This window comes from Zootermopsis nevadensis, unplaced genomic scaffold (genome assembly GCF_977971745.1).
Source record: "Zootermopsis nevadensis isolate Lab colony 2312 unplaced genomic scaffold, Znev_1.0 Znev_ptg000013l, whole genome shotgun sequence".
NCBI lineage: Eukaryota > Metazoa > Arthropoda > Insecta > Blattodea > Termopsidae > Zootermopsis > Zootermopsis nevadensis.
The window spans coordinates 3,979,835-4,001,136 of NW_028259145.1; the positions used below are offsets into that span (position 1 = coordinate 3,979,835).

General features: G+C 37.4%; 1 protein-coding gene across 6 annotated transcripts in view; it reads left to right on the forward strand.

Annotated features, from left to right (window-relative positions):
* The window catches only part of LOC110836958 (retinoblastoma-like protein 1), a 36,864-nt gene extending 15,704 nt beyond the window's left edge, over nt 1-21,160 (forward strand). For 3 of the 6 annotated variants that reach the window (XM_087348441.1, XM_087348440.1, XM_087348445.1), the window contains 7 exons: nt 807-992; nt 1,589-1,848; nt 2,215-2,394; nt 2,807-2,987; nt 4,146-4,351; nt 5,466-5,636; nt 14,894-21,160. In XM_087348441.1, the coding sequence (XP_087204567.1) occupies nt 807-992; nt 1,589-1,848; nt 2,215-2,394; nt 2,807-2,987; nt 4,146-4,351; nt 5,466-5,636; nt 14,894-15,058 (1,349 nt within the window). In that variant the 3' untranslated portion in view covers nt 15,059-21,160. Of the gene's footprint in view, nt 1-806; nt 993-1,588; nt 1,849-2,214; nt 2,395-2,806; nt 2,988-4,145; nt 4,352-5,465; nt 5,637-11,321; nt 11,461-14,893 lie in introns of all 6 variants that reach the window. The other 3 variants (XM_087348442.1, XM_087348443.1, XM_087348444.1) reach the window with 2 other exon arrangements.
* Nucleotides 21,161-21,302: the final 142 nt, after the last annotated feature.

Sequence of the window (21,302 nt, forward strand, 5' to 3'; positions counted from 1 at the left end):
TTCAGTGGCTATTTCTCACCCAAGTCTCTCCTGATTCACTGCTTCGCTGTTAGATGGCTCTGGCAGTCAAATCAAGAGTGAGTAGAAATTGTGCAAATAATTGTTGTTGTTGTTGTTCAGTACAGTGGAAGTCCATTGTAATGTGTATGGCTTATGACAAGTTCTTAATGCACCATCCATAGGAGGTCTGGGTAGATTCTGTAGCAGTTCTGGATGTAAAACATTCTTGCTTTTGCTGGGAATTAAATGTAAATTGTCCCTTCTGTAAGCATTCATTGCTGGCTGAGCAGTCATTGCATGTGTTTGTTCAAATATTTGACTCTGATAGACCCCATGTATACTGGACAAAATCGTCAAATGATCCGATCTGCTTATGAACTACAGCTACAGGAAAATCAAATTAACACATCCTGTCCAGCTGCGTAGCCTAATTTTGCACATGTTGCTCATTTAATTGTCAGTTTCTGCATTAGATTAGAATGCAGTGATATTTTCAGAAATAAGGATTAAGAAATGAACTAAAGTGATCAGAACTTTTTTAACCTGAAACAAAGAAAATGCTCAACTCAGCATCCAAGTTCAAATTCTACATGCTTCAGTTAACAAGTATGTGATTCTGCTGCCAGAAATTTGTTGCAGAGAATATGTGGGTGATGCGTGTTTGTGGTGAAAAATTTGTGTTGTGATAACTTTGATTTGAAGGCATGACACCATTCCAAGCAGTGAAAGCAATTGTCTTTGAAGATAGATTCCTGCGGTGCAGTGAATATATTGAGAAGATATATTTTCATCTCATCTCTTTGCAGATCCTCCTCAGTCACCAATATCATCAGTTTCAGAGAGATTTCAATCACCAGTAGTGTCGAGTTTGGCAAAAAAACGGCTGTTTTCAGAGGGACCTGGCCTGAGTAATGTTATAAGGACATCTGTAGTGAAACCTGGGCAGTCTCTTCTACAGACATCAGCAAAAACTATGTCTATTAACATACAAAGTGAGTTTAACTGGTTCAGGGCTGCATGCAGTACAAATTTTGTACAGTTTACGTCTCATTGGCTTTACATTTATCTTCTATATTTTGTGGTTCTGGCATCCTTTGCTGAAAAATATGTGCATTTGATGTATAAATGGAGATTTACAGACATAAAATATTAAGAATGGAAGTGGTTCTGAAACTCCAGTTTGTGGTAACGAATGTAAATGTTGATGTCACTGTGACTCTGTACAGCACCATTTCAGTTTTTCTTACAGCATGTTATGTACGAAATTTGAAGTGTATGAACATTTTATTTTAATTTTTAGTATTAATACTTGACAAAAGGTTTGTTTCCACATGGTTGACTTGCATAGTCTGAAACATTAATGCATGGTGCTCAGCCTTCTTGGCAGGCAGGCTACATTGAAAGGTAGAATATTCTATGATGCAAAAGCATTAGGCCCTGCCTTTGCTCTGCAAGACAACAGTTTGTTCTATTTTTGAAATGCCAGTTTGCATTTTATCTTTTAACTGGAATGGAACTTTGTTGTTTTTTGTTTTATATGTAAAAAAAAATCAGGTTTACATGTACGTGTGCTCTTATAGTAGTATAGGTTATGTCAAAATTATTACAGCAATTGAAGGTGAGAATGGTCAGCGCTACATTCCCATCTCGTACGTACCTGGTACTGGAAGTGTTATCATTCAGGCCCAGCCTACAGGAACACTGAAACAGCCACAGCCTTCTGCTGCACAGCAGATATCGCCTAACAGACAGCAACTACAGCTGTCACCAAACCAGCAGCAACAACAGACGGCAAGTAAAGACAAGAAGCCAAAACGGACAGGATCCTTAGGCCTGTTCTTCAGAAAGGTAGGGATAGGTGGTTAAATCAATTTGAAATTTATCTTAAATTATTATAGCATATTCCATTATGTATTTTCTGAACATGGAGATGCAGAATGTTGCAGCCTCATGGTTAAGATTCTAGCATTGTATTCAGGATGTTTTGGTTTAGAAGGTGGCTTCCATGATTTGAGTTCCTCAGTCTCTCCACGTGAATGTTGGAATATTACCTTAAAATAGGCTGTAGCACCTTCCTCATCCTTTCTTCTTTATCATTTAGTCTGTTTTCTTTTTAACGCCATATAATATATGTGTTTTTGAGAAATGTGTGTTTTGTTGCAAAATGTTTTTGATGTGTGTGTGTTTAGTATGCCAGTTTCTCTTTAATTTCAGTTCTATCACTTGGCCTCAGTTCGCATACAAGAAATGTGTCTTCATCTTATCGTAAGGGACATGGAGCTCAAACGCAAGATCTGGACATGTTTTGAGCACTCCATTATTCACCACACAGACCTGATGCAGGATCGTCATCTGGACCAGATCTTAATGTGCTCGGTGTATGTCATATGCAAGGTTTGTACTTCTTCATGCAGTGCAAATGGTGATATGAACATCTTTTTCATCTGGCTTGCATTTGGGATTTACACATTTAAAATGCTGTGTCATGACAGATTTTTCATAAGTAAATTTTAAAGGGTACTGACGATGGTGCGTTTCAATGAGGATTGCTAAATAATGGGACTGTGTCCATTGTGATTTTAGAAAGAACACTACGTTTCAGAAGCTAGATATTCTTCTGTCCTCAGGTTAAAATGGGGGGAGGGGCACCTACTCAGTTTAGTGTGAGCTAACCTTAATCACTGGTTAGCTCTGTCGGTGTTTTCTACGTTAAACCACCTGACATGGCCGGTAGCCTGAGAAGAATTCATTGGATCAAAACAACTTTATTTAGAAAAAAAAATTATATTAGTTTTTATCTGAACAGGTGGCCCAGAGTGAGAGAACTTTCACAGAAGTCATGCGTTGTTACCGCCTTCAGCCACAAGCGGCATCACATGTCTACCGCAGTGTCCTCCTTTCCTCCAAGCGCAGACGGGGTTCTGGTTCCTCCAGCAATGGCACATCAAATGCATCGAGTCCTGTCCCCAGTGACACTGAGGTCAAAGGTAAGATTAATTATACAGTAGTCGTTCCTGATGAATAGTCCACGCCACTGTTACCAGTTTCTTAGCTAGTACCCTGCTGGTATGTCCATGCATTTTCTGTTGACGGAAGTAGGTGGTGTAGCCGAGCCTCTTTATAACCCTGAAATATTTTATGGAAACTGTTTTTAGCTTACTTTCCTCATGATATTATTAAATATACATATTCATTATCATCATGTCCAGGTTTGTACACCACCACCACCCCTTCCCAAAAATGACTTCACCTACTTGTCATACGCACACATGTGTGATCATCATCATGCCACTAGAGGTCACCCCACAAGGTGGGAGAAACAGTTATTTAATAGCATAGGGTCTTAAAGTTCTGTGTAGAGACATCTGAAGATGATACACAATAATATAAGACATTATCATTTCATAATCCGTGGCATAACAGCCCTCTGAGAGCCTAAGCCGACTAGCTGGCTGCCAGCCTCACGTTCACATGCCTAAGCAGAGGCGAACGATCATCCAACCAGATATAGAGTGACGTGTGGTCAGCACGACGAACCACCAGCCATTGCTAGTTTCCATGACCGGATTACGCTACCCATTGTAGGTCCCCAATTTCCTCACGATGCTGGGCTGGCACCAGTCCCATACACCGGTCGAAAATCTCATGAGAAATTTCTTTCCCCGAGACTCGTACCAGCGCGCATTCCGTATCACCGGTCCGAAGCATGATGCCTCAGACCGCGTGGCTACGGCGCGGGACCATTATCATGGCAGCCATGCTAATTTTATGTTAATTTTTTTATGTGATAGTGACACTAGTAAAACATTATACCTAGGCATGAGAAATATTGTGTTGTGGTAAAGAAAGCATAGGCACCTATGAAGTGTGTTTGAAATTGTTATTATATCCTAATAGTTATAAATGTGGCAGTTTCGGAAATGTTTAGATTACATATGCAAGTATGATGTAGTCAGACATTTTACTGTTTAAAGTTGTGCATAGAAATGAAGAGCACATCCTACAAAGCACACCATTATGTTGTTTTCTTAAGCTTCCTGTTATTTACCTGTTTTCAAATAATTTTTATCAAATGCAGTTTTCTTGTTTGAGGTTATGTCCAGTTTGGTGTTATTTTTGTAACATTGCTGCATTTTGATTTGCAGGAGACGAAACCAAGGATGGGATTCGATCTTCAAGCACACTGCCTGTTACGCAGCCACCTTCTGCTCCCCCTACACCAACCCATCTGGCAGGCACAGGAAATAGTTTTGAATTTGAAGACCGTGGCGATCTTATAAAATTCTACAACACGATTTATGTACAGAAAGTTAAACGGTTTGCTTTGAAGTTTTCAAGTGGTGGAGGACAGGTAATTGTGTATAAAGTTTTACACTTCCTGTTTCATTAATAAATTTTACTGTTTTGTATTCATATTCAATAAAATGAACTTCACCTTGCTTTAACTCGTAACACGGCCCTTTAAATACACTAAATTCACTTTTTCAATCTGGAACGGTATTTTTCTTGCCAGTAGCCTCACTTCACGTCCAGAATTGAGAACCAGTTGACTCCAGCAAGCATGTGTTGGGTGTCATTGGTCCTCCAAACCAGGAAGCAGTCCCCCTCAGTAACATTCAATTTCAGTAGTATACACAAAAATGATGTCTCCATTCGTCTTCTGAATGAGCACAGGGACTTGCTTGCCTATTCTTTCATGTTCTTCAGTATCTCATTTACCTCAGCGTGCTTGGCCACATGCAGTCTGTGAGGGGCTACTGGATGACGTGGGTGTTGACGTTTTGGTAAACTGTCCGTCTGACCATATTCATTGTTTGTTGACTTCGAGGCTTCTCTGCTGTTGAGGTTTCAGCCAGGCACCAGACAACACACCTTACAATTGCTCTAGAGCCTTTAAGCTTCTCTGAGTTGGGGGGTTTATAGAATGTAAGTTGGCACCATCTGACTGATTCGCTGTGGCCCAGGATGGTGCCTCAGCTAGCACCTGGCTTTGGACACTCACATTTATAATTCTGCACCAGTGAGCAGAATGTTTGATTATTACATTTACAACATTGGTTGAAGTTGCTTAGACATCACATTGCGTGCATTGGAGGGCATGAATCACACCACAGGATGGGGAGGGGATTAAATTTGGCTCCTGTATGACTTTGCCTTTTTCTTTTATTTTTATTGGTTTCAAAATATCATTGCTTGTTTATGATGAATGAAAAATCTTTTATTTTCTCTACTGCTCTTTCCCTCGCTCTCTAAGATAATATGAGCTTCTGATATTGGTGACTCTAATCACCATTGTGCATTTTACTTATATCAGTTACTTGCTGACAGTATTTGTTTGTGGCATTTTCTACTGTGAATTCTTTGTTGAGTAGAATTTTTGTCCAATTATTGAGACATTTTTCACCTGTATGTATGTATTTTTATTCCTTCATATGTTAATGAATTGTAACTGGTTCTGTTTGTAGACTGAGAATCTAACATTATCACCACTGCCACTAGCAAAGAACCAGTCTATGTCACCTTATCGCAGAGTGTCAGACAAGCACACCGTTTATATTCGATCACTGGAGCCCAAGGTGCTGCCAACTTCTCCAACACAGCCTCTCAGCTACTGCTTCAGTAGGAGTCCAGCCAAAGTGAGTTGTATCTGCTAGCTTTCCTCTCCTTTGCAACTAAAAGAATGCAAATTACTATTTTCACCATGGTCTCCTCCATGTCTGCCAATTGTATGTTTTTGCAATCAGTTTGTTACACATTTTATGCAATAGGCATGTTATCTCCTGGACATTAATTTATCAGAATGGCTGTAAATTATTCTACTTACATATATAAATTTAATGTTAATCCCCAGCTTTCATATTCTTCTTTTACTTTCCTCATCATAAAACCATGATTTAAAAAAAACTTCATTATTCATCTCCCCAGTGGTCTCTTCCCTTCAGGCTTCCTGACCAATACTCGGTGCACACCTCTTGCCCCAACCATGCACACTACATGCCCCACCCATCTCATTCTTCTCTACTTAATCACCCTGACAGTATTGGGGGAGGAATACAAATTTTTAAGCTCATCATTATGAAGTTTTCTCCATATCATTTTGATTTGTTATTGATAGTTACATGCATACAATGTTTTTTACCAGAAAAGTTAAAATTCCACATTTTGATTAATGTAACTTTGGAAACGTGGCTGCGTTGAATATAGTTTCTTGACAACTTTATATGTCTGCTCTCAAAAATCTACTTGCTATAAAGCAGTAAAATTTGGCAGGAATACTTTTCTCCATTGGGACTACAATATCACAGAAATTCATTCAAATATAAAGGGAAGTCGGATTGTGACTTATATTTATTGGACATGGAATGAGCCCCAAGCCAACTCTCACATCACTGGTGATCTTCACAGAGGTCATATTCTGGTAGCCAGTCCAGAATTGTTGTGCTGTGAAACTTATGAATATTTATACATACAGGAATGTATAAAATGACAAGTAGTAGCTTTTTTTTATTTATTATGGTTTATTTGGTGATACTGTTAGTTCAGACTATACATGGTCCCACCTGACTCTGAAACCTCAGACAATTTTCTTATTTTAACATAAAAAAGTTTCAAATAAAATGTACAGTCTATATGAGATTTACATTAAATGATTAATTATGGGGTAATTTTCATGTTACCACGGTTACCTTCTTTTTAGTGGAATCCTTATTTTTTAAGGTAGAATTACTACCAACTTTGAGACAAGTTCACAGAACATATTCATTTTTGATGGGCCGTTGCTGTGATGTCGACACTCTTAAGTATGAGAGACAGATGCATCAGTATGTATTTTACACTGAAAATTGTAATGTTCATACAGAAGTTGCAGTAATGACTGTTCAGAATGGTGACTGTTGGCATTGATATACAGTGAAACCTCTATCTATCGTTCCCGGAACTATCGTTTTCCCGGATGCATCGTCCGTTTTGTTCGGTCCCGAATACATCCCATATAAAATAATGTTACATTTTCCCGCTTCTATCGTTCCTCGAACTATCGTTTTATCGCATCGATCGTTCAAAAATCTTAGTCCCGGCCAACAATTTTCCCGCAATGATCGTTTCTGAGAAATTAAAATGCTGGGTTTTGAGATAAATTAATACCGAAAGACGCACAATGTTTTTGGAATACACAGTAGCGGTAACCTGTTATGTCGCCCAACCAGCACAGATCCTTTTGGAATGAGGGGTCAGCGGTGCAGGGGTGATAGTTGGAGTGAATGGCGGTGCTCATTGTCAGAAATTTTACGATTTTAATTAGGGTGCACTCATATTTCGTTCCAGCGATGCCAAATGGCATGTGCAGTGTGAATTTCTTCACAAATGCTTTTATTACAAGTACAAAGGAAAGGCTGGCGGCACTTTTCATTCTTCTGGTTCATCTCGTTTCCAGTGGTTCAGTGTCTTCTACGGCTACGTTTCGTCGTGTTCGGCAGTAACAGTACTTCCATTCTTCCTGTTATTGTTCCAGTCTATACTTTTGTTGTTGTTCCCGTAAATATTTTGTTATTCCTCTTACTCCTGTTAATTATTTTGTTATTATTCCTGTACCATGTCTCGCCCACTAAAGCAAGTCAGAACTCTTCAAGAAAGATTAAGAATCATAGAAGAAGTGGAGAAGAATCCATTTGAAAAAAGAATCGACATTGCTAAACGCCTTGGATTAGCACCATCTACTTTAAATTCAATAGTTGCAAAGAAGAAAGAAATCCGAAAACAAACTGACAAGTGCGGTAATTCATGCAAAAAAAGGAAATCCGGAAGAAAATCAACTTTCAGTGAGCTAGAAAGTGTCCTCTTCACTTGGTACCAGCAATCGCGGGCCTCAGGAATTCCTGTTGATGGCAACATCTTGCGGGAAAAAGCCAAGACGATAGCCGCAAGACTGAATATTGAAAATTTTGCAGCGTCGAATGGCTGGATTAGTAGGTTTAAAGAACGACATGGTATGGTCTACAAGAAGTTAGCCGGCGAAAGTGCTGCTGTGGATGTGGAAATAACGGAGCTGTGGCTCGAGAGACTGCCAACACTGCTGGAGGGATATGAGCCGCGGGACATTTATAATGCGGATGAGACCGGACTTTTCTACAACGCCCTCCCGGATAGGACTCTGGCATTGAAAGGTGAATCTTGCCACGGGGGAATACGTGCAAAACACCGAATTACTGTTCTTCTGTGTGTTAACAGTGACGGTAGTGACAAACGGGTTCCGATTGTAGTTGGAAAATCAAAAACATGAAAAAACTTCCGGTGAAATATCACGCCAACAAAAAGGCTTGGATGACAACAGACATCTTTACGGCGTTTTTAAGTTCTCTGGATGCCTCCATGGGCGCACAAGGCAGAAAGATTTTGCTGTTTGTTGATAATTGTGCCGCTCATCCGAAGGACACGACATTTCTACGAAATGTGAAAGTCGTGCAGTATCCAGCAAATTGCACGAGCGTCTTGCAACCGCTTGATTTGGGCATCATAAAATCTTTCAAGCAGTTGTATAGAAAGCGCCTTGTGCAAACAGCTGTATGTGCAATGGATGCTGGGAAGGATGTCAACATGAAAATTGACGTGCTACAAGCAATTCATTTCACAGTGGCAGCTTGGCGGCATGTCTCCCAACCAACTGTTCTGAATTGTTTTCACAAAGGTGGCTACGGGTGTGAACTTCGCACAGAAGCAGACTCTAACGTCAGTGTGGATGAGCATGATGGCTTTCACGAAGACTGGAATAGATTTGGCGCCGTGAAAGACGTGGTTAAATTTGGTGACTACGCGGCAGTAGACAGCGAGCTTGCTACATGCGGAGTCGACACGATTGATAAGTTGTGTGACGATCGCGAAGGGGGTGGGAGCGGTGAGGAAGACGACGAATGCGAGCCCGAAGCTGTGCCGAGTTTTGCCGAAGCACACGCTGCATTGGCAAAAGTGAAGTCGTTCTTTTATGCCCATAATATTAGCGAACGTGACGAGGAAAACATTTTGAACGTGGAAAGTACTCTGTTTGGTCTAAAACGTAAAGTTTCGACAAACCAGTTGTCCATTAAAGACTTTTTTGGTAAAAAGAAGTAACTTTGAAAGAGAAACATTGTTTTTTTTTTAAATTTTTAATGCTTTCCCGCATCTATCGTTTTCCCGCATCTATCGTTTTTATTTCCCACCCCCGCCGAAAACGATGCATCGAGGTTTCACTGTACGTACTTTCAGTAATGTTGAATTAAGGAGGAAATCACAAATCTCACATCAAAGTAAACGGTGTACTTTATCTGTAGTGCCTTCTCTCGCTGTTGATAAACAGTAACATGTGCTTATTTGAACTTACAATATTGATGCGTTTGTCTCTCGTGCGTTGAGTTGTGACATCCCAGTAATGATTAATCAAAAATGAATGTGTTGTGTGAGCGCATCTCAAATCTTGCTGTAATTCTAGCTTTTAAAATAAAAGGTGTTCAGGAAATCGGTAACATACACATGTATGAAAGATGCCATACATTGTCTTACAAGGAAGAAACTCAAAAGAACATTTCTAACACTAATAACAGTTGAAAGAATATGATGTCTGTTGTGTATGTTAATTTCCCATAAATACTGCATGTTTATATGATGTGTTGATCCACTGTTATTATGGCAGTAATTGTCTGGCTTTCTGCTGTGGCTGCAAGGCAGGGGAATAGATTCCAGAAGAGAATGTTTTGCCTTCGTAATTGCATGCTCTTATTTAGTAGTCTTCTTCTTCTTCTTTGGCTGTCCGGTCCGTATTCGGTCCATGGCCTCCTCAATTCTCCTGTTCCATTCGGTCCTCTGTTAGGTCCATCTGTCCGAGGCTTTGATCGAGGTTTCGAAACATTTTCCTTTTTACGGTGCAAGGTTGTTAGCCTTGCGACAAATCCCCAACCTGGAGGACCAGGACCTGTCTTAGTCTGACCTCTCCTCCTCGACCAATCTGGCTAGGGAGGCCCTACCAGTAGCTATGCTACCGCCAGCATAGCTCTTGGGGTCACTGAGGTACTCAAACCCCACCACCACGACAAGGTGCAGGTACCATTAAGTGGGGCATATTTAGTAGTAGTTTTATGTATTGTTTGCTCAGTGTATGCATTTAAATAATTTTCTTGTGATAAGCATTGAATCATAAGGTTTTGGTATTTGTTGTGTTGCATATACAGCAAACAACAGAATGAGGAAAATATTGCAAACTGCCTTGTATGACAGCCATCTTATGAGTTGATATATGAATTTATATCACAGCTAAGAGATGCCCTACTCACGATTTTCAGTTTATGACGGTGATTAAGGATGTTTGTTCTTTCTACCAAAAATATAGTTGCACAATAAAATTTACTCGAGTTATTTTCTTGAATACAGCGATATTAGAACACATTTGTTCTACTCTACACATCATTGGAAGTACAGTTTCCTAATTGACTCTTAAAAATTTTGAACTTGGAACTCGCCAGGTAAGAAAATATTTCTTTTGTGGGGTACCATTACTTATTAAAAAGTGTATAATACATAATCTAATACAGGGTTGTCGTGTATTTCGACTGTATGATACAACACCAGTACCTGCAACACTTATCAGATGTCGGCTTCCCCTCTACTCTACTATCAGTAATTTACGTGTCCATGCTGAGTACCAATTAATGTTCAAGATGGTACATATAGCCTGACTGGCAACTGCTCGTTGAGAGTGCTCACCAACCATGTATATTTGAAGGTGAACTGTATACTTCCACTTGGACGTCTGTATTCAATGATGCGTTTCTAGTGTAGCAGACTAGTATTGGTGCAAGGACCAAGTACAAGTTCAAGTCTGAACATGTTTCTTTTCTCTCTGCCTCTACTCTTTCTGTATTGCATATCTCGTATTTACGTAAATACTCGCTTAAACCGTGCATTTGTATATTCAAAATTTCTGTGTGGAACTCATACCAATAGCAACTGGAAGTGGATACCAAAATAAGTAGACTGATAATTGCTGTCTTCTGGGTTGTTGCGCCGTGTAGTCCGGTAAATGTCTACCAACATTGAAGAAGTCCATGCTGCCTCCATCATCGTTTGGATCGTTTACACATGTGGCATTCTGGCATGAAACAGTACGATTGCATTCACACAAAAAAGATTTAAGATTGTACAGGAGACTGACAAAAGAGAAAGTTTCATGTAAATTGTGTTTGTAAAGGTCACTGACAGACATTGTGTTACAAATATTTTGTTTTGTTAGTGTGACCAAGGAATTTTTTTCTGCCTTTTTTACATAATGCCAATTTTTTTTTTTATTTATGCAGGTCATCAAGTGTTACACTAAGTGCTATCTAGGAGGCTATATTGGATTAGACAGAAGTTCCCAGAGTGTGGCCCATGAGCTTCATTCAGGTGGTCCTTGAAACAATTAGGATTACAGATAAATTATGAAACATAATAAAGGTACATAAAAAGGTAGTACAGAAGTGACAGGATACTTGTGGAACAAACGAAGTACAGTGCCGCCTTCAGTGTTGTCATTTGTTTACTTTTATAACAGTTTTTTCTGCAAAATGTACTATATAACAATTAAAATAAATGTTTAAAATTTGATATAGAAAGACATAATGTAATGTTCAATTCATGTGTGTTGAGGTTTTACTGTAGGAATTTCAAACTTGTGGCCTGGTCCATTTTTCAAATTATGCACGTTTAGCGCCAAATGCTCCAGTTTTAATACATTTTAAGGTTCAGTTACATGTAAAATAAATGAGATTTAAGTTTCTCAGGGTGATGAGTATGAAAATGACTATCTTCTGGGCTGTTGCATCATGTAGTCTGCTTGCTCCTTCCATCATCCTTGTTGCTGTGATGATCGAAACAGCAAGCACCTCTGAATCCCTGGGAAACTTCCACCAGACTAAATGGCATAACAACCCAGAACACAGCCATCTTCATGTAAAATATAAAGTAGCTCCTGTGTACCACTGTTTTATATTTCAATTAAATAAAGTGGAAATGTGTTTGGTGAAATTCATATTTGTGTGTGCTTATGGGAAAATGTAGTAATAAAAATGTTATCTTAAACTCGATGCTCGAACGTGTAAAATTGGGCTGTTATGATTTTTTCTACCTGTAATGGTATCAAGGGACAGTCTTCTATATTCTATATTTAACCCAAAAGGGACAAGACATCCCATTGAAAACTGTATGTGACTCTTAGTAGACACTGAGTTTGACATGCCTGGTTTACTATATTTACATCCAAAGGAAAAATATAGGGGGTCCGCAGTTGCAGCACGGTCTGAGGCGTGAGCCTAGTGCCGCTTGGTCGCTGGGACCGTGGGTTTGAATCCCACTCAAGCAATGGATGTTTGTTCGTGTTTGCGTTTTTCTGTGTTGTGATGTCCTGTATACAGGTAGAAGCCTTGCGACGGGCTGATCCCTCGTCCAAGGAGTCCTACCGAATGTCCATAGATCAAGCCAACGGAAAGTTGGGACCTGTAAAAGGGTACCGGAAAATGTATAAACATTGTTAAACTGGAAATAGAGAGAGAGGAAAAATATAAATGTGTTATAAACATGATAACAATAATAACAAAAACACTTTTAACAGTACTCTGAATTACTGATAGTAAAACTTTCAAAATATTTGTCTGGTTGGTTGAACATAAAATAAGTTCATAAACTTTTCATGACATTGCCTTAGTCATAGTCTTGTGTTTCAGAGGTCCTTACTGCCTCATCAGGGCACACTCATCACCCTGATGGAGGCGAGAACCTCAAATCCTACTAAGTAAAAATGCATTTGAAGCTTGATATCAAGTTTTTATAATGTCCAGGTGGGAAGACAACAGAACTTATAGCTACTACATGAGATGATTGACATTGCAGGGATATAAAATTTTATTTCATACTTCAGGTTTGAATGGAAGGGAACACTGTTGTAAGATATTTTGTTTTGTTTTGTAGTCCATAGTTGGCTGCATTATAGCGTTCACTGTGAAGTACTAGTTGCAAAGAAATTTGCCCTTGGAAATGAATATTTTTGGCACTCTGTTGAAAAGTGTTTAAACTAGGCATAAATCCAGGAATTGTTCAAACGGCTATTTCTGTCAGAATCTTTATTTCAATTAAAAGATGATTTTGAAGATGCGTATTCTTTCTCTTGATCAGTTTACGTAATGGATATATTTACATGATCAAATGAGTTTTATGCTGATCTTCAAGGAATTGTGGTGAATGTAGGAGACAAAATCAATGCAGTGATAAATGCCATGTATTTGTTAGCTTCTTAGACAAATTTTTTCAGCCAACTTTCATGATTGAAATGTTTGCTGTCAGAAAATTAGTTGGTCGTTGGTAAAAACATAGATAACTTTATAGAAAAGCATCTTATCTTGAAGGAACAGTTTGGTGATTACTTTCCAGCTGAAGTAGAACCAAACAGTTGGATACATAATTATTTTTGATAATTATATAAGTGAGCTGCCATATAATTTGTCCAGCACGTTAGAAAAGTGCTTGTTGTAGTTGTCATGAGATGAAACATAGTGCTTGGAATTTAAAAGGCATTCCTATTGCATTTTGACTAAAAATTGCAGACTGCAGTATGTTTTATGATGCTGTTCACTACAGCGTACTTGTGTGAGGTTGTGTTGACACTCTCAAGATCAAATAGAGAAGCTGGGTGAATGGTGAATCTGAACGAAGACAAATATTACACTGAACATCAAAGAACATTAACACGATAGACACGTCAACTGCACTAAAATATTCATATTGATGATGATTTAGAAAAATCCCATGAAGGTTTCTACTCTTTTCATTTTAATAATATTTTTGTTCTTATTCATTAAGACTTAATGTGTTAAATTTGAGTTCCATAAATGTTGAAATACTTCAGCATCTGTAGCATAGCATATGGTTGTTAAATAGCAGCAGAAAATTCATTAAGTGATCTGCAATTTTCGAGTGAGCGAAGAAAAAGAAGTTTGGGGGCCACTGGGTTAGACATGTGGTTTAGAGGGGGAGCTGACACATGCAGAATGTTGGTGGGGAAACCACTTGGAAGACTAAGTAGGAAATGGGAAGCTTTACTGTTAATCATGGGCATTTAGGTTGCGATATTCTTTGGCAGTAGCATAGTTAAACCTTCAGGTTCTGTTGTCAGAGGGTTAGGATGTTAAGGGATAATATTGTATATTCCATAGTGGACTTGTTGAAGTATATGTCTATGTAGGATTTGAGGTTCTCACAGCAGTGAATATATGAAGATGGCTGTTTTCAGGGTTTAGTGACGTATATTCTGCCATGCCTACAAAGACATGGATGGGAGAACATTTAATTTAAATGCAGAATCAGATATCTGCAGTTTCACTGTGTAATTTTCCATAAATGAAAACCTGGAGTTTATTGACTGCTGAAGAGATGTTTCAGAGTAAACATAAAATTGTAAGCAAGAAAATTTCTATCTGCAGTCGATGTATACCTTCACCTAATGAATAACAGTTTTAACTTCATGCTTCTTTCATGAATAAAGTGATTGAATTAGGAAGTTGTGACAGGAAATAGTACTTATTTGCTTGTAGTGTTTTCTCACAGGAAATGTTCAGCTCCAAGCATCCACAGTCTACATCTGGCTTGCGTTTGTGAGGTGCCCCACCCTATTCGAATCCTGCCTAAGAATTGGTTATCCCAGTTGCAGTTTCTTTCTTTAGTTCCTCCAGGCAGATGCTGGGATAATACCTTAAAATAGACCACATCTTCCTGAGTCATCATTCTCAAGCATTGTGCCAAATGTTTTTTTGTCACTACAATACAGATTTTGGTAATGTTCTAATATATCCCTAATTAATTGAACAATAATCAACCAGACTTTACTTTTTCATTACAGGATTTGCGTGCAATTAACAACATGATTCAGATTGACTCAAAGAGAGTGGGGAAGAGATTACTTGTGGATGATTCCGCTGATGCCCCTCCACCTAAACAGCACACAGCTGCAGCTAGGAGACTGCAAGACTTGATTGGTGAACGGCTTGGTCAAACGCAGGACTAGACCCATCCATGTTGTTGAGGCAAGAGTATTTCAAGTTTGAATGAAGGATTTCTAATCTCGTAGTGTTGATGTGTCATAGAAGTAGTTGGTTAAATGCAGTTCTGTTCTTCAAAAAGACTGCATTGTTATGAAGCATCATGGGATGAAGAGTGACTGGGTGTCAAGAAGACAGCTGTTTGCATTGTAACTAACAGACTGTGATAATACCCACCAAGAAGGATGTACAGGAACTGTTCAGTTCTGTTGTAGTCTTTGCCCACAAATTAACTTTTAAATTCTGCGCTCTTCTAAGAAATTTATTAGGTAGATACGCATGATCTGAAACAAGCAAAATTATTTTACTGTCAACGTTACACCTTACTTCAATTAAGAAATACACTTTATAATAATAGAAATGTCTCGTTTTGAAATTGTTACTGAGCCATATATAGTATAGGTATGTCAGAATGAATTTTAAAGTTTGAAATGCATATGTAGAAAAGCTGTTTAATACCACTACCATGCTGTTTGCTAGTAGCTTACATTTCTATCAATTACCAGTAGTTTTATAGTTGTGACATAATATATGATATAGCACAATGAGAGTTTGTGTGTCTTTGTAAAGTTTTAATAGAATGACACATGCCATGGAAAGTGCATTTAATCTCTCACTAAAGCGATGCTTGGATTTGATATGAATGTTTCGTTTCTAATACCAGTTGAAGACAATGTGGCATTTTTGTTTCTATATCTGTACATGTTGAAAAGTGTGTTTTATGCTCTAAGTCATTAGATCTTGTCAGTGGAAATATTTTACTGGCAAATTGATAGAAATGTCAACAAGATTTTCTTTCTTTCTTTCTTTCTTTTTCATCTTCTTCTTTTTTGAAGGTGGTTTTAAAAGTATTGCTTTAAGGAGATAATTTATTATGTTAATGATACAGGTGAATTAAAAAGATATGCTATTCTGAGGTTAAGTGGGATAATGTGCAGTAACTGCATGGAAGTATTTTTTAATTCTCTAGGAGTTATGCTTCATGTATTAGCACCAGGTCATTGTGATTTGCCTCACAGATTCTGGGGTGATCATAAGAATCTGAAGATCGTGAACATGTATGTAGTATCACATGCTTCATTTCTTCTTCTTCAACATGTGTTTGTTATTTACATAAAATTGCAGTGTTTAATTTGTTTTTGATGCTTTACAAGCCTGGATATCTCTTTATGATTTTAGTGTGGCAGTGAAATAGCATAACTATATTGCAGTGCGTAGCACTGTTACTGTCACATGCTGATATGGGTTGTGCTACTAGATCTTCAAAGCTGTGCAGATTTGTAAAGGCATATATCTTTATTGAGTGTAAAATTAATATGACTGATGAAATTTATATTGTTCCATTTAATGGTGGGAACTTATGTACCAGTGATGGTAGGTATATGAAATTTTGCATGGAAATATATTATAAATATATGTATACATTCAGTATGAGAAGGTTATAAAATGCATGAATATTTTGTATGAAACATTTTTCTAGGAGCACCTACTAAAACTGCTCCGTCCCTTTGTCCATTTGCAAGAACAACTAAAGAATGGGTGTACCAATTTTGCAGGATTTTACAAAAAATGTTGTCACACTCTTTCTTTTTATTTAGATTGGACAATTTAAAAGATTGCTTTCTGTAAGATTGTAAATTATTTTTGAGCCTTTTTCATTATGCAAGTCATTTCATGAAATGTCTGCCAAACTTCAGGTGTTCATCCATTGGCTTATTTTCAGTTAAAAGGTTTTATCAACATGGGTCAAAATCTCTACTGTTATGTACTTATTCCCATTATCTTTGTCACCCACCATCCTTTCAGAGCACTTGTAAATGTGGCACAGTTTTGTCAGCAACCCGTTGGGCCATTTTTTATTGAGGGATGTTTTAACAGCAGATTGCTATCTGCAATTCCTACACAATGTCCTTTTCCATGCCAGACTAAACATGTGATTGCAACGTTATGAAACTCCACCTCAGTTCTGTCTGCAAGTCACACAGTGCTTGATTTGGTGCTTTGAAAATTGTTGGATTGGTCATAGAGGTCTGCATGTCTGGCTACCCCATTCACCAGAAATTGCTGACATGAGATGAACTTGTACAGTAAGTCCTGGACTGTGCTGCTGTCAACAGGACAATCATGAAAGCATACAGAAAGCACCGCATGTTGTTTTAAAAATGAGCTTGCTTGTGCATAGCCAATGCATTTCAAACAGCAAGTTGCTTAAGTATGTACATTATGTCAAAGCATATGTTAAACATGAGTAAAATACCATTCTTATGTATATCTTAATTGCGTCATGTTTGTGTTATATCAATACATATATTTATTTTTCCAGTCTATACATAAAACTTGTTTTAAAATAATGTTGTTTAAAATTATTTATAACATTATTATATTATTATTGTAAATGTTATAAATAATTTAAAACAAGTTTTGTGTATAGACTGGAAAAATAAATATATGTACATTCTTATGTAGTTGATTCATTTCTTCAGTTAAAGTAATTTAATTCAATATGCCCTTTTTTAATGTCCTTCCACCCATTTGAGATTTTGACCTATCCTGGTGAAACTTTTTCACTCAGAGTAAGCCACTGAATAACGACCCAAAGTTTGGTAGATGTTTTGTAATATATCTTTATAGAGAGGTATATTTGTCATTAACATGGCACATAACATTAGCATCAGTGTCCTAACAATAATTTTTGTTGCTTGTAGGATTCAAATTTTTTTTCTGTTCCCCTGAATTATTAGACTAAGTAATTTTAATTTTGGTGCAGTAAATAAAAACAGTTTACTCTCCTTTGCACCTAATGATTCAAGTATCACTTTTATACAGATGTGTTACTGTTAAAACTGCAAAGAAAAATTTATTTCTTGAAATCGACTACTTTCTTCTGAGGGGAAATAAAAAAAGATATTTGGGAGCTGCTGGCTCTGCGCTATGAATGTGAAAAGTCATTGACCACAGACAAGTTTGACATCATCTTGGTGCTGTTTACCAAGTTCACATTTTGGGACATGTGCTAGAATTATTACACTGTGCATGCATTTCCTAACTTGTTGCATGTTTAAAGTTAGAAATGTGGTAAGCACAAAAATTTGTGGATATATTTGACAAAATCTGCACTAATGAAGTTCTGTCCAGATGTGCATGATTAAATTGTGTACTTACTGATGGTTTTTTATACTCGCACCACATAGACTGAAGCATTTGAAGGAAAATAGGTGTTGCAAGCTTCTTGATCTGTACTGAAATAGAATTTGTGAGTTCTATATATATGTGTGTGTGTTTTGTCTGTGTGTGTAACACAGTTCAGTCTGCTGAATGTTTAGTAAGCATGGGCTCTTGTAACGTATGGAGGTTACATTCTAGACAATTGCCCCATACAAAAAAAAATTGTGAAATTGGAAATGTATAGTATAATGGTTAGTTTCCCCAAATATGTAAGATTTAATCTTTCAAGATTAAATTGTTGATGGTTGGCTTATTATCTGCATAAAATTCCCTGATAAGACTGGAGAATGCTTTAAGGTTTGATGTAACTGTGATTTATCAGTTGGAAGAGCAGTGTGGTGTTTTAGTTTGGGTGGGACATCACCTTAATATTTTATCTGAATTCAGAAACATTGGGTTTGTGATGAACATTATCCAGAAAAACAAGAATTTTAAAGGACATCCTCTCCTTTAAAAAATAGGCTTTGAATGCCTATTGCAGTTCCCTTGAAAAATCATATTCACTTTAGGGACTTATTTCATGTTGTGGCTTCACACTCCCTCTAAAATATTAACTGAATATCGTTGTTATTCTATCTTTCTTGCTCATTCTCTACACAACATGTAATCTTGTTTTTATGTATCCCTTCAATGCTGGTGTATTTTGTGAAGAATACATAATCTTCTTCTTCTCTTGCACTGCAGCCCTTGGTGGGCTCTGGCATCCTGAACAATATGTCCCCATCTCTTCCTATCTTGAGCTACCTTCTTCCAGTTGCACACTTTCATCTTTCTCATATCTTCCTCTATCGCATCAATCCACCTTCCCCTTGGTCTTCCTTTAGGTCTTGTTCCCCACAATTTCTGGTTTAATACCAAAATTGGCAGTCTATCCCCTCCCATTCTGACCACATGTCCCGCCCATCTTAACCGTTGTGATTTAATATATATCACAATGTGCTCATGATGGATCAATTCTTCTAACTCTGCATTATATCTAATTCTGTACGATCCATAATTATTATTTAGGGGGCCAAAGATTTTCCGTATAATTCTCCTTTCAAAGCACATCAACTTGCTTTCTACTTGAGATTTGAGTTTCCAAGATTCTGCCCCATAAATTATTACCGGTCTAATAAGTGTCCTGTACAGTCTTAACTTTGTGGTCCTGGAGAGAATTTTAGATTTAAACAGTTCTTTATGTGCATAATATGAAGAATACATAATGAGAGACCTTAATTTGTAGTCCCAAGAAGCTTTGCATCCCAGCTAAAGCAGGCTTGTAGCTTGCAGACCAGACATTGTCTTCTCTTTGACAGAAATGAAAAGGTCACTGGCCATACACTTCCAGAATAGGCCTGTTTTGTCATTGTTAACTCTTTTGCTTCATCCAACTTTTTCAAGGAGTTGGTACTGGCATTAAGATAATATTATGACATTAATATGGTTGCTTGGGTTGTCACACCACCCATTTTAAACTGAGAGGACTAGTAGGGTTGCTAACTTCAACTGTGTATTTAATAATTCGATTGAAAAATGTTGAAAATAACTTGATATGATTGACTAAGAGTGAAATCAAAAATCAATAACAGAACCAAAGCCAAAACCAAGGACTGTACTGTGACAGCTGGCTACAATCATCTTCTGACTACTGCTACTACTGAATTCTGTAGCATCCCATGGTCTTTAATATTAACTTTGAACTTGACTTTCGTGCATGCATTCTGTGTCATCTAAAATCTTACAGGCTAATTGGGTGTTCCCTTCATGTAATTAGACTGTGATATATACAATTAATGACAGAATTTTATGTATTCCACAATCAGGTTTGTGGGTTTCCCATGCTCAAGTGTGCAAAATGCGTACAGACCTGCTGACTTATAACTTATATGTGTTTTTCAGTTCATAGTTCTTGTGGCAACCGTACTGATATTAACCCTTTTTCTGGCACCAGTCTGGCGTTCTTAATGTGAATAGTCGACGGAAAAACTTAAAAAAAACCCGGCTTCTTCCCTCAGCTTTTCTGCACACAAAAAAGAAATGCAAACTTTTACCCCTTGCATACATCCATGGGGGGGGGGGGGGTTGTTTGGTTTTTATTTTTTTACACATTTAAATAGTGTCATAATTTGCAATGCTAATCTAATTAATTGAATTCAGGGTCAAAATAATTATATTACATTCAACATCATCTGCATTAATCATAAGTTGAAGCAAGAATTATACACAGAAACTTTGTATACTTGAAGAATATATAAGCTGTATCTCAGACTGTACCACAGATGAGTGAACAATGTAATGTAATTGCTATTGCTGGACACACATAGTGCACATGATTTTTGTAATCTCAGTTTGTCTGAAAGGACCAAATAAGATGTGAATAATATGATTCTTGAGATTTATATGTGTATACTTCAAATTCCAGTTACCATGGCATTAACATAAACCTCTGAAATTCAGTATCATATAAATATACATATCTTGGCTTATGTGTGTCACTGTCAGCAATTTATATATCTGTTCAGTGCTGAAAGTAGAATTATCATCTTTGTTTTCTTATTATGGTGGTACTGATAATGATGGAGGCATTAGCTTGTCAGCAAGATGTTTATATAGTTCCCTTTTTTTATAAAAGCATTTGCAGTTCTTGAAGTACTGTGGATAATAATATGCCTACTAGGTTGTGGGGTGTTGAATTTTGTTTACATTTCTGTTGCCAGTAATTTGTGTGCTGTATAATATGTACTGTATTGTAACTACCCGTAAAGTTAATGCAGTCAAGAGTATTTTATCTTTAAACTTCCACATACATAAATTGTTATGACATAGGTATAAAAATTAAATTGTAAATTGTAATCATAAAATGTGTACTTGTTTTTCATGAACCCTTGCATTCCTGGGAAAACACATTTGTCATTGTAGTTACACAGTTCATTAGTGAAATGTTCGAATGAAATAGGACAAGTTTGTTTTGCATTGCTCTGAACATGTTGACTTCACCTTTAT